The 13,378-nt window shown below is 37.8% G+C and overlaps 1 protein-coding gene across 2 annotated transcripts in view; it reads right to left on the bottom strand.

Annotated features, from left to right (window-relative positions):
* The window catches only part of LOC148947409 (galactosylceramide sulfotransferase-like), a 106,350-nt gene that overhangs the window by 37,973 nt on the left and 54,999 nt on the right, over window positions 1-13,378 (bottom strand). For both annotated transcript variants that reach the window (XM_089095837.1, XM_089095838.1), the window contains one exon: window positions 12,408-13,202. In XM_089095837.1, the coding sequence (XP_088951963.1) occupies window positions 12,408-13,202 (795 nt within the window). The remainder of the gene's footprint in view (window positions 1-12,407; window positions 13,203-13,378) is intronic.

Genomic DNA, 13,378 nt, shown 5'->3' with positions numbered 1-13,378 from the left:
TTCAGACATACAAACTGACAATGACAGGCACTGGGACAAGCATACACATACCCAGACACACAGACAAAGAGAGAGAGAGAGACAAAAATACCAACATATACATAGATTCAGACTTACAAACAAACAAAGACAGGCATGGGGAGAAGCAAACACACGCCCAGACACATAGGCAAAGAAAATAAGAGAGACCAAAACAAATACAACTATATAGATGCAGACATATAAACCGACACAGACAGGCGCTGAGATAAGCAACACCAACCAAGACACACAGACAAAGAGAGTGAGAGAGCCAAAAACACATACAAATATATAGATTCAGATATAGAAACCGACAAAGACAAACACGAGGACAGGCAAACACCCGCCCAAACACATAAGCAAAGAGAGTGAGAGAGACAAAAAAAAACACATACAAACATATAGATTCAGAACTAAAAACCAACAAAGACAGGCACTGGGAGAAGCGAACACTTGCCTAGACACATAGGCAAAGAGATAGAGAAAGGGAAAAAACACATAGAAATATATAGATTCAGATATACAAACTGATAAAAACATGCACTGGAACAAGCAAACACCAGCCCATACACACAGTCAAATAGAATGAGAGAGACAAAAACATTTACAAATACATAGATTCAGACATAAAAACTAACAAAGACAGGCACGGGGACAAGCATACACATACCAAGACACACAGACAAAAAGAGGGACACAAAAAAACAAACATATACATAGATTCAGACTTACAAACCGAAAAACCCAGGCATGGGGAGAAGCAAACACTCGCCCAGACAAATAGGCATAGAGACTAAGAGCGACCAAAATATTACAACTATATAGATTCAGACGTTTAAACCGACAAAGACAGGCATGGGGAGAAGCAAACATACGCATAGACACAAAGATAAAGAGACTGAGAGAGAGAGAGACTAAAACAAATACAATTTTATAGATTCAGAAATGCAAACTGACAAAGACAAGCACCGGGACAAGCAGACACCCACCCAGACACATAGTCAAAGAGAGTGAAAGTATAGATTCGGACGTACAAACCGAAAAAGACAAACATTGGGAGAAGCAAACATCCACCCAGACACAAAGGCAAAGAGAGTGAGAGAGACAAGAACAAATACAACTATATAGATTCAAACATATAAACCGACAAAGACAGGCATTGAAATAAGCAAACACCCACCCAGACACACGGACAGGAGGCAAAGGGAGTGAGAAAGGGAAAAAACACATAGAAATATATAGATTCAGACATACAAACTGACAAAGACACTGACTGGAACAAGCAAACACTAGTCCAGACACACAGTCAAAGAGAATGAGAGAGAGACAAAAACACAAACAAATACATAGATTCAGACATACAAACTTACAAAGAAAGGCACTGCGACAAGCATACATATACCATGACACACAGACAAAGAGAGAGAAACAAAAACACAAACATATACATAGATTCAGACATACAAACCGAAAAATACAGGCATGGGGAGAAGCAAACACACGCCCAGACAAATAGGAAAAGAGACTAAGAGAGACCAAAACAAATACAACTATATAGATTCAAACATATAAACCGACAAAGACAGGCATGGGGAGAAGCAAACACACGCCTAGACACAAAGGTAAAGAGACTGAGAGAGAGAGATTAAAACAAATACAACTTTATAGATTCAGAAATGCAAACTGACAAAGACAAGCACTGGGACAAGCAGACACCCGCCCAGACACATAGGCAAAGAGAGTGAAAGTATATATTCAGATGTACAAACCAAGCAAACACTAGCCCAGACACACAGTCAAAGAGAATGAGAGAGACAAAAACACATACAAATACATAGATTCAGACATACAAACCATCAAAGACAGGCATGGGGAGAAGCAAACACACGCTAAGACACATAGGCAAATAGACTAAGAGAGATAAAAACAAATACAACTATACAGATTCAGGCATATAAACCGACAAAGACAGGCATCGGAGGAAGCAAACACGAGCCCAGACACATAGGAAAATAGACTAAGAGAGACCAAAACAAATACAACTATATAGATTCAGACATATGAACCGACAAAGACAGGCATGGGGAGAAGCAAACACACGCCTAGACACGAAGGTATAGAGACTGAGAGAGAGAGAGAGACTAAAACAAATACAACTGTATAGATTCAGAAATGCAAACTGACAAAGACCAGCACCGGGACAAGCAGACACCCACCCAGACACATAGTCAAAGAGAGTGAAAGTATAGATTCGGACGTACAAACCGACAAAGACAAACATTGGGAGAAGCAAACATCCACCCAGACACAAAGGCAAAGAGAGTGAGAGAGACAAAAACAAGTACAACTATATAGATTTAAACTTATAAACCGACAAAGACAGGCACTGAAATAAGCAAACACCCACCCAAACACAGAGACAGGAGGCAAAGACAGTGAGAAAGGGAAAAAAGAAATAGAAATATATAGATTCAGACATACAAACTGATAAAGACACTGACTGGAACAAGCAAACACCAGCCCAGACACACAGTCAAAGAGAATGAGAGAGACAAAAACACATACAAATAATTAGATTCAGACATACAAACTGACAAAGACAGGCACTGGGACAAGCATACACATACCATGACACACAGACAAAGAGAGAGAAACAAAAAAACAAACATATACACAGATTCAGACATACAAACCGAAAAATACAGGCATGGGGAGAAGCAAACACACGCCCAGACCCATAGGAAAAGAGACTAAGAGAGACCAAAACAAATACAACTATATCGCCTAGACACAAAGGTAAAGAGACTGAGAGAGAGAGACTAAAACAAATACAACTGTATATATTCAGAAATGCAAACCGACAAAGAAAAGCACTGGGACAAGCAGACACCCGCCCAGACACATAGGCAAAGAGAGTGAAAGTATATATTCAGATTTACAAACCAAGCAAACACTAGCCCAGACACACAGTCAAAGAGAATGAGAGAGACAAAACACATACAAATACATAAATTCAGACATACAAATTGAAAAAGACAGGCACTGGGACAAGCATACACATACCCAGACACACAGACAAAGAGAGAGAAACAAAAACACAAATATATTGATAGATTCAGACATACAAACCGACAAAGACAGGCATCGGGGGACGCAAACAAGAGCTCAGACACAAAGGTAGACAGACTGAGAGAGAGAGAGACTAAAACAAATACAACTATATAAATTCAGACATGCAAACTGACAAAAACAAGCACTGGGAGAAGCAAACACCCGCCTAGACACATAGGCAAAGAGAGTGAGAGCATAGGTTCAGACGTACAAACCGACAAAGACAAACATTGGAAGAAGCAAACATCCACCCAAACACATAGGCAAAGAGAGTGAGAAAGACAAAACCAATACAACTATATAGATTCCAACATATAAACCGACAAAGACAGGAACTGAGATAAGGAAACACCCACCTAGACACGCAGACAAAGTGAGTGAGAGAGACAAAAACACATACAAATATATAAATTCAGACATAGAAATCGGGAAAGAAAAACACGAGGACAGGTAAACACCCGCCCAGACACACAAACAAAGAGAGTGAGATTGACAAAAAAACACATACAAACACATAGATTCAGAACTAAAAACCAACAAAGACAGTCAATGGGAGACATATACTGGGACAACCAAACAACTGCCCAGACACATATCCAAAGAGTAGATTCAGACATACAAACCGACGAAGACAGGCAATGGGACAAGTAAACACCCGCCAAGACACACAGGCAAAGAGAGTGAGAGTATTGATTCAGACGTACAAACCGACAAAACAGACACTGGGAGAAGCAAACACCCACCCAGATACACAGGTAAAGAGAGTGAGAGAGACAAAAACGCATACAAATACATATATTAAGACATACAAAACGACAAGGAGAGGCACTGGGAGAAGCAAACATCCCCAGACACACAGGCAAAAACGCATACAAATATATAGATTCTGACATACAAACCGACAAAGACAGGCACTCGGACAAGAAAACACCTGCCCAGAGACGCAAAGAGAGTGAGAGAGACCAAAAAACACATGCAAATACTTAGATTCAGACTACAAACCAACAAAGACAAGCATTGGGACTAGCAAACACCCACTCAGACACACAGGTAAGGAGAGTGAGAGAGACAAAAACACATATAAACATCGCTCAGACACACGGGTATAGCGAGAGAGACATGCAAAAAAGTTAGATTTACTTAATTTCACTTTCACCTTTTCAATACCTTAACTGCTGCAATCTTTACACCTATAGTTATAGGTAGCACACTCCTTCAGACACACGGATATAGTGAGAGAGACATGCAAAAAAAAATTATTTAATTAACTTCACTTAGCGCGTTAAGTGAGCTTAAATAAACCTATATTTTTTGAATGTCTCTCTCACTATATCCGTATATGTATATATATATATTTATATATATATATATATATATATATATATATATATATATATATATATATATATATATATATATATATATATATATATATATATATATATATATATATGTGTGTGTGTGTGTATATGTTTCTGTTTTTGTCTCAGTCTCTTTGTCCGTGTGTCTGGGTAAGTGTATTCTTGGCCCAGTGCCTGTCTTTGTCAGTTTGTACGTCTGAATCTATGTATTTGTATATGTTTGTGTCTCTATCATTCTCTTTGACTGTTTGTCTGGGCTGGTGTTTGCTTGTTCCAGTTCATGTCTTGGTTAGTTTGTATGTTTGAATCTATTTATTTTTATTTGTTTTTGCATTTTTCACTCTCTTTGCCAATGTGTCTAGGCAAGTGTTTGCTTCTCACAGTGCCTGTCTTTGTTGGTTTTTAGTTCTGAATATGTATGTTTGTATGTATTTTTTGTCTCTGTCACTGTCTTTGCTTGTGTGTCTGGGCGGTCTGTTTGCCTGTCCTCGTGTTTGTCTTTGTCGGTTTCTATGCTTGAATCTATATATTTGTATGTGTTTTGTCTCTCTCACTCTCTTTGTTTGTATGTCTGGGCGGGTGTTTGCTTATCTCAGTGCCTGTCTTTGTCGGTTTTAATGTTTGAATCTTTATAGTTGTATTTGTTTTTGTCTCTCTGACTCTCTTTGCCTATGTGTCTAGGTGGGTGTTTGCTTCTCCCAATGTTTGTCTTTGTCAGTTTGTACGCCTGAATCTATAGTCTCACTCTCTTATTCTATGTTTATTCTCGGGTGTTTGCCTGTCCCAGTTCTTGTCTTTGTCGGTTTGCATGTCTGAATCTATATAGTTATAAGCTACCACTTGTACTTGTTTCATAGTTCAAATACTTCACCATGTCAGAATTGAATGCTACAATAACACTATCATGTGAACACACTTTTTTAAAATGCTTCATCGTCACTTTTCAAAAGATATGAATTATCCTTTTATCCTTCCACTGCGTAAAAAAATACTGATTTAATACATGCAATAATCTAGGCTGTGTCGATAACCTGCCATTGAGTGCCAGCAGTAAAGTTGCTTCATGTCTATGAGCAAGCATTGAGTACAATATGTAGAGCCGCAAGCATATTTAATGTAATTTTTAAGATACGTAAAAAAAAGCTGAATAATTTCTGTCCAAAAAAATTCAGTCCAAAAAGAAGTGCTACTGCAAACATTATTTTTCGAATAGTAAAAGTCACTACTAAAATATTTATATCATTCTTATTTTGAATTTGTAAAATATTAAATGTGAATTTCTTATGTCTTAAGTGTTTTATCTAATTCGAAGACATATAAAAAAAAGTTGAAAAAAATATATCATGTTAAAAAAATGATACAAAAAAATTAAAAAAACTTCAGTATATAAAAAATGGGGGGATGGGGCGGGGCAAAAAATCAGAGGGAGGGGCCCCTTGGAGGTTGGGCATAGGGGGATTTTTGAGGCTGAGGTTCATGGTGGTTAGGGTCATTGATGGTTGTGGCCCTTGATGCTTCAAACCTATAATCGTCTCACAATTTGATTTCTAAGGATTTCAGCCGATTGTTCTGAATTTCAGTATTAAAATTCTTTTCTTGGCATCTACATGTCTATTACTACCAACATTTTAGTATACTACAATGTTAGAGCATATTTTATATTGACAACACTGTTCAAATTTTATTTTTGAACTATACAGAACACATCCAAGAAGTAAAGCTAGGTCAAGTCACAAGGTCATCTTGTCATCGTTAAGCGTTACCGTAGGTTGATGCAAACGATGTTATTCCAAATTTATAATAAATTTCCTATGAGTTAGCAACACCTTTGGGCTTACCTTGACTGATAAGCAGTTTATCCTTATTTACCACCTTAATAAAATCCAATTAAAAATGTTACCGAGCTCTGTTTCACCCCTATTATTCAGTCGCCAATTAAGATCATTCATAGCAGAGTAATGCCAATGTAATACCTTTTTTCGCAAATTGAGTTAGTTTACGCAATGATACAAGTTTTTATCATTATTAGATACCAATAATAATGTAAACGACACTGAACGAAAAGCAGTTTAATCCTTTTTACCACCTTCATACAATCCAATTAAAAATGTTACAGAGCTCTGTTTCAACCCTATTATTCAATCACCAATTAAGATCATTCATATCAGGGTTATGCCAATAGAATACCTTTTTTTGCAAATTGAGTTACTTTACGCAATGATAGAACTTTCAAGTTGAAACAATTATGACTCTACCATATCATTCACCGTTCTGTAATTACCCCTGAGGCATTCTTAACCAAATCCAATGAGCTGCCTTTAAGCTAGTGGTTATCAATCTCTTTGACAAGTTTTGACTCAGAAAGATGTCCGACTGGCCTGTATCGCTAGTAGAAACATTATTTTATAGTAAGAAAAAACCTTGGCCCAGAATATGGGTGTTGCCTCATAAACCAGTCTGGTCGCATTATAGCATCTTGTCTCTGAATATCTACTTCCAAAATATAACATGTTTGGTCGCTTTATAGGTCCATAATATAGAGGGTTTGGTCGTTTATACAACCTGTCTTGAAATATATAGATGCATTACTACTTGTTTGGTCGATAGCAGTGAATTATTGAACATTTTAACTCAAAATTTAATAATGGATTTTGATTTACGGACTATTCTACTTAACGGAAAGATCAGTAATCTTAGCCTATTCGTTATCACTGCCATATTTTCCGGACTAATTATGACTTCTGCGAATTTATCCTGAACTCTACAAGAAATACATTGAAAATTGAACGGAATAGAAACCGTTTCATCACAGGTTCAAGATCTTAGAAAGGAATTATTAGTTATTTTAGTGCGAATTGATGCAACAGCAGAGAAGTTTTCGGAGGATGCGTCACAATTGAAAAAGAATAACTGTACCTATGCTTGCAAGCTGAAATGTCGACAACTAAGGAAAAATTGCAAAGACTAGAAAATTAGTTAAAAAAGTGTAATTTGGTACTCTATATTTTCGATCCTGTAAACAGAGGATCTTCGTTACTAGAAAATGCCATGAAAGCACTGAACTTACTTTTGAAACATTTGGGGCTGAAAATCATGTACATTTGAGACATATTTCGGTTTAACACCAAACAAGACACGCGGCCAGTACTGGTTAAGTTCACAAGCAGTTACAGTTCGCGATATTATATTATAGTCAAGTGCTCACTTGAAAGGGGGTAGGGGTTAGTAGTGGGGGCATTTAAGGTCCAACTACAGCCAACCCACTTCGAATCCCGTTCCGGACACATTTTTTTTTAAATGTGTAGGTATTAGGCTATTCCCTGGGAGCCCTCTTACGTCAAAAGGCTCTTTTTGTAGGTGATGCAAATTTGTTCCATTATTTTTATATAATTGATCGGAGTGTGGACAGGATAATACCCAAGTGCTAATAAATAGTTACTAGCCCATTTATTAGAGGGAACACGCCCTCGCGCTTTAAATAGTTTCATTGGAAAATTAGAATTGGATTCCAACCGCTACCCTCTGACGTCACGGCAGCGATAGGGAAATTATCATTGGATTTCAAGTAGAGCCCTCCGACGTCACGGCTTAGGTAGAAAAAAAGCATTGGATTCCGAGCGCATGCCCTGTTTCTATGTGAAATTCTCAGGTGTTTTCCCCTATATATGTCTAGACGGATTTCCTGGAACCAAGGTGTTTTTATTTCCCCTTTATTGTATTTCTATTAAAAGCCTTAGGCTGCCATTTTATAGGAAAATCTTGTCTAAACTTTTTTCCAAGCGGTACACCCTCCCACTTTGTTTTTCCCACATTGAAGTCATGACTTTCTTAGAATTTAGGTGGTTTACTCCCCAACGATTCTTTTCTATTAAAACCGTTAGAGGGCTTTCCGGGAGTGCCTGTGTTCACTTCAAACGAACAGGTTTAATATGCTTGACACAATTTTATGTAACTCTGCAACAGGAACCCATTGCGGAATCCCTGCTTATAATGTAACTACGGCACACACCTTACGTAATGATTGTGCATCACTATAACATGATACCCATTTTGACATCTCATTTTTTTTCCCCGAAACACTCTACACATTTTTTTTTCGTTAGTTGTTTCTTTGACCCTGCTAGGACTTGAAAGTTCAATTTCCTTCCAAAGGATTTGTGCTTTAACCGGGAGGACTAACAATCTATTTCCAACGTTCTGTATTAGAGAAACACTTTCAGTAAATAAAAATCCCCTTGACGTCAAAGGTGTTACCTAGCAAGCGCCATTGTTTTTCCATGCTCCTGCGACATTTTGGCACGAAGACAGTGGAATATTGATCTTCAGTGACAATTGCTGTCAAGGTATTTATAGTGACAAAAGGAAAATGTACGCATAAATTATAAAAACTCTGTAACCGTACTAAACAATATATCTTGAAAAACACAGACTTCGTAAATAAAAGTTTTAATTCATAAAAACCAACTTACGTCAATATTAAAAAAATAGAAAAAAGCAGTTGAAAGACAAAACAAACAAAAAGAATAAAACCTGAAAAAGAGGCTTATCATAATATATGCAAAAACCATCTATTATAGAGAAACACATCCTAGCATACAATACCAGGAGGGATATCGCTCATATTAGATGCAATTTTGTAGGCAATATTGAGGTAGTTCTTAGAGCCCTTAAAGAAAATACAGCGTTTTGTGACAGGACTACGCAAGCGTAAGATCAAAAACATGGAAAAGCCTGACATAGGGTAAAATATAAACAATAAGATGCATAAATTAAAGAAGGATGGGAGGAGAAGGGTCAAAGCAAGTAGTTCCGGAGCAGGGGCACGCTTGATAATAGGGTTAAATTTATGTTATATTTGAGCTTTTTCAATGAAATGCATCTTTTCTTAGACAGAGATTTTAGATTTTCACCCTCCTCCATGGAAAAATTCTTTAACGCCCTTCCCTCGTCTTTTCTTTATGCTCTAGAGTATACTATTCCATAGTAATGCATAACACCATAGTAAACTATGGATAGCATAAATCACCCTTCAGACGTCACCATATTTCCCCCAAGACATCTTTCAGGCATTTCTTATAAAACTCTATGCCTTTAAATCCTGTGATTCAAGTTTTCGCAAGCCAACTCCATGTTTATAACCGTGCAACTGAGACTGTTTAACTAGACCCTCCCCGTCATCATTTGTAAGTCATTTTCCAGTTATTTCATAATACTAATTATGCATTCAAATCGCATGAGTCAAGTTTTTGCAACCCAATCCTATCATGATGCCCCACAAAACACTCCACACCACCATGGCGTCACACCCCCCCCCCTTCATTATCAAAGTGGCACCAGTCCCCCTCTCCCTGGGCGAGCTGATATTATTAGTACCTTTAAACCATATTAAGAGCTATCTTTGAGGGACTTTTAACAAAATGCGCTGTTTCTTTTAGTAATTGTTAGATTTTCAGCCTCCTCCAAGAAAAAATTCTGTAACGACCCCCGCCTTTTCCTTAAGCTCTAGAGTATACTAGTCCATGGCAATGCATACAACCCTGGTAAAATATGGATGGCATACAGCACGCCTCGTACATTGCCACATCTCCCCCAAGACATTTTTTAATTATTTCATAACAAAGACTATGGATTTAAATCCCGTAATTCAAGTTTTTGCTAACCAAGCCCATATTTATAACCGTGCAACTTAGCCCGTTGAACTAAACGCTTCTTCAACAGAACCCCGATTTTTGCATAGCCTCTTTTTGTCTCAGCCCTAGTGCAGCCCAGGGGGCATTTTTTAGCAAAAATATCCAAACGCGCAAAGGGGAAATTCTATTTCGAGAAACATTTGTCCCACCCATCCCGCGCGCTGCGGGAGGGTTTGGCCAATGTCTACTCGTTCCGAGGACGGAATCCGGGCTTCGGTTATGCGGTAAAGGAGGTTAAAAATGGTCTTGGTCGAGATAATTAAAAAAGTAGCAATAATAGGGAATTAACATGGGATTTCAAACACATCGCTAGGAAATTAACATAGGATTTCAAAAGCATACCCTCCTTTTCCCTTAGGACTTTAAAGACATGGCCTCTGGCGTCAGGCTAGAAAAGAAGGTTAATAAAGGAGGTTAAAAATGATCTTGGTCGAGATAATTTAAAAAGTAGCAATAATAGGGAATTAACATGGGATTTCAAACAAATCGCTAGGAAAATATCATATGATTTCAAAAGCATGCCCCCCCCCTTTCCCTTAGGACTTTAAAGACATACCCTCTGACGTCACAGTATCCCTGTTTCTAGCGATCACCTGACAAGATTCCCAACCCTTGGCAGGCCACCCGGGATTTGAGGTGTTCTAGTATTTCTTCAGTATTGGCATTATTCCTTGCCATTTTTGGCAAATTCTTTTTCTGGAAGATCCCCAGGATTTCCGTGACCACGTCTAATATGAATGAAACTATTGTATCTCACAAACTAGGCTCCATGAGTCTATGGGACCCCAATTGTAACCAAACATGGGCATACACGTTGGTGCAGCATAAATAACGGTGCTAATCTTAGGCAATGACACCTAATGGGAGACGATGGAAGATAAGTGGATCATTTTGCGAGAAGAATAGATACCAGAACCGTTAAAAAGTATATTTATGGCCCAAAGCGGAATGGCGCTGCGACACTGTTTTCATACTGGCACCAGCCCTCATCGATCCCCCCTTCAATCATTCATGTAGTACCCCCCCCCGTCCCTAGAACATTTTCAAACTATTTCAAACTTTTTTGCTCCAAAAATAAGCTAAAGAATCGTATTAATTAGTATATTTTTGAAAACAGAGAAGTCGCCCCCCTTTCTTTGCTAATGTTTGATGCTCTAAGCAATTCACCCAACAATGGCATATTATTACTGATCTGTGAAACCCCTCTGAATTCGCCCCACCTTCTTCAAAACCTTTTTCAGACATTTAGTGTTAAAAGTTTTACTTCAACCCATTCATTCGAGTTTTTGCGAGCAATTCACGCCACAGTACCAAACTATAACTACTCTCTAGCCCCTCTACGACACCCATCATCATCATTGTAAGCGTCTTGTAACGTTTAAAACACACACAAACACGCTCGCGCACACAAACACACACACACACAAACACACAAGTGTCTGTTAAGAAGACTAAGTCACTAAGGCTAGGAACAAGTGAATATGAAAAGGTGACGTTGGGTAACGAAAAGATTGGTCAGGTGGGCAGCTTCGCTTATCTTGGTAGTATTTATAGTAAAGATGGTGGGAGCAGTGAAGATATTAAAAGTAAAATAGACAATGCTCAGGGGTTTTTTCACAGTAAAAAAAAGGAAGATTAGACTTTTTTCACAGTTGAAGAAGAGGAAGATAAGACTGCAAACCAAGATTAGAATATTAGAAGCTATATTGATGACAGTGGCCAGATATGAATGTGGAGCATGGGTGCTCCGAAAAGCGGATGAAGATTTGCTAGATATTTTCCAGAGAAATTTTTGTGGGCACCCGGCTGACTGAGGACGTCAAAAAGAAAGATTGAAAGGTAATAGGAACTTCCTGGGAGGGTGTACAAAGACAGGGTTTGACTAGATTGAGATGGAGGAGGAGCGTTTGCAGCTGTGTTGGCCTTAAACGGGTTGGTGCTGCGGCGAGTTGTTAGTAGTAGTAGTAGTTTTGAAACATCCTTACACTAAGCAAATACAGCTATAATTATTTTTTTAGCTTCTAGGGAGGGAATAGGTTTTTAGTAAGCGAGACCTTATCGAGCATTTTGAATTTTAAATCCTAAATTCCTATTAGCAAGTAAATACTGAAGATTTTCATGTCAAGCATTTTCAGAAATATTCTCACAATTTCATATTCAAGTAAAAACCGCTTGTACATGATAGCTGCGATTAATTTTAACACAAACAGTAAAACCAACCTACCTCATTTCTTCAATAAGACTGTCTTCAGTCAGGTTCTTCCTCCCAGACAAACATCGCTCAATGACCTGATTTCTTGCCAATGATAATTTCTTCTTTTCTTTTTCCATCCTCTCATATCCAAATTCCTCAACTTTTTTTTCAAAAACCTTTCTTAATCTTGTATAGAGAAAATTATCCGCTTTTAGCCACCTCCTTAATCTGTCAGCCTGATCAGCAGATAATTTTAGTTTACTTTCTTCTTTTCTAGAGTTTAGTTTGAAAAACACAAAATGTTTATAATCCCAGCATAATAAGTGTTTTAACAAGACCATTGACTCGTCGAATTTTTCAACAACCATTACAAGGTCAAAGTTCTTTTCGACTTCTTTTGTAAATTGTTTTACCTTGTCTTCGTTATCAAAATCTGGCACCGGAAATCCAAGATCAAAGAGCATCTGATTTCGTCCAGCTACATTATTTATTCTAATTAATTCAAAATCTTCCAGGTTAAATAAAAACTCGGGCATTGTCAAGTTTCCAAAATAACTAAAAAAATCGTAATATCCATAAATAGATTCAAACTGATCTGTTGGCTCTCGAATAATAGTAATACAAGTCGGGTTTCCACCTAAGGCTTGTTTTATAGCTGTATGATTCCATCTTGTGTGAATGGTCATTACATCGTACCCTAGATGGTGCCATGGTGTGTTTTCAAACCGCTTTGTTGAAAAAAACTCTAGAGTGCCATTATAGCGACCATTGTAGTTCCGCCACTTTAATGGAAGAATGACACTTAAGTCATTTATGTGTGCGTACCTAAAACGAAACTTTTTTAAGTACATCCACAGAAAACAATGTCTAACGCAAATTTCTGGCAATGACGTTCTCTTCCAAAAAATTAGATTTTATCGTCAGTGGCTTAAAATTCTTTCAATTACCAGAAACAACGAAAAAATACATTTTACAATAAAAATATGATGGTGGAGGGGGGG

This window comes from Artemia sp. Qi Xiang Cuo, chromosome 10 (assembly GCF_049724085.1).
Source record: "Artemia sp. Qi Xiang Cuo chromosome 10, ASM4972408v1, whole genome shotgun sequence".
NCBI classification, from domain to species: Eukaryota; Metazoa; Arthropoda; class Branchiopoda; order Anostraca; family Artemiidae; genus Artemia; species Artemia sp. Qi Xiang Cuo.
The sequence above is the reverse complement of the archived record's forward strand: the minus strand, read 5'-3'. Positions and strand labels throughout refer to the sequence as shown.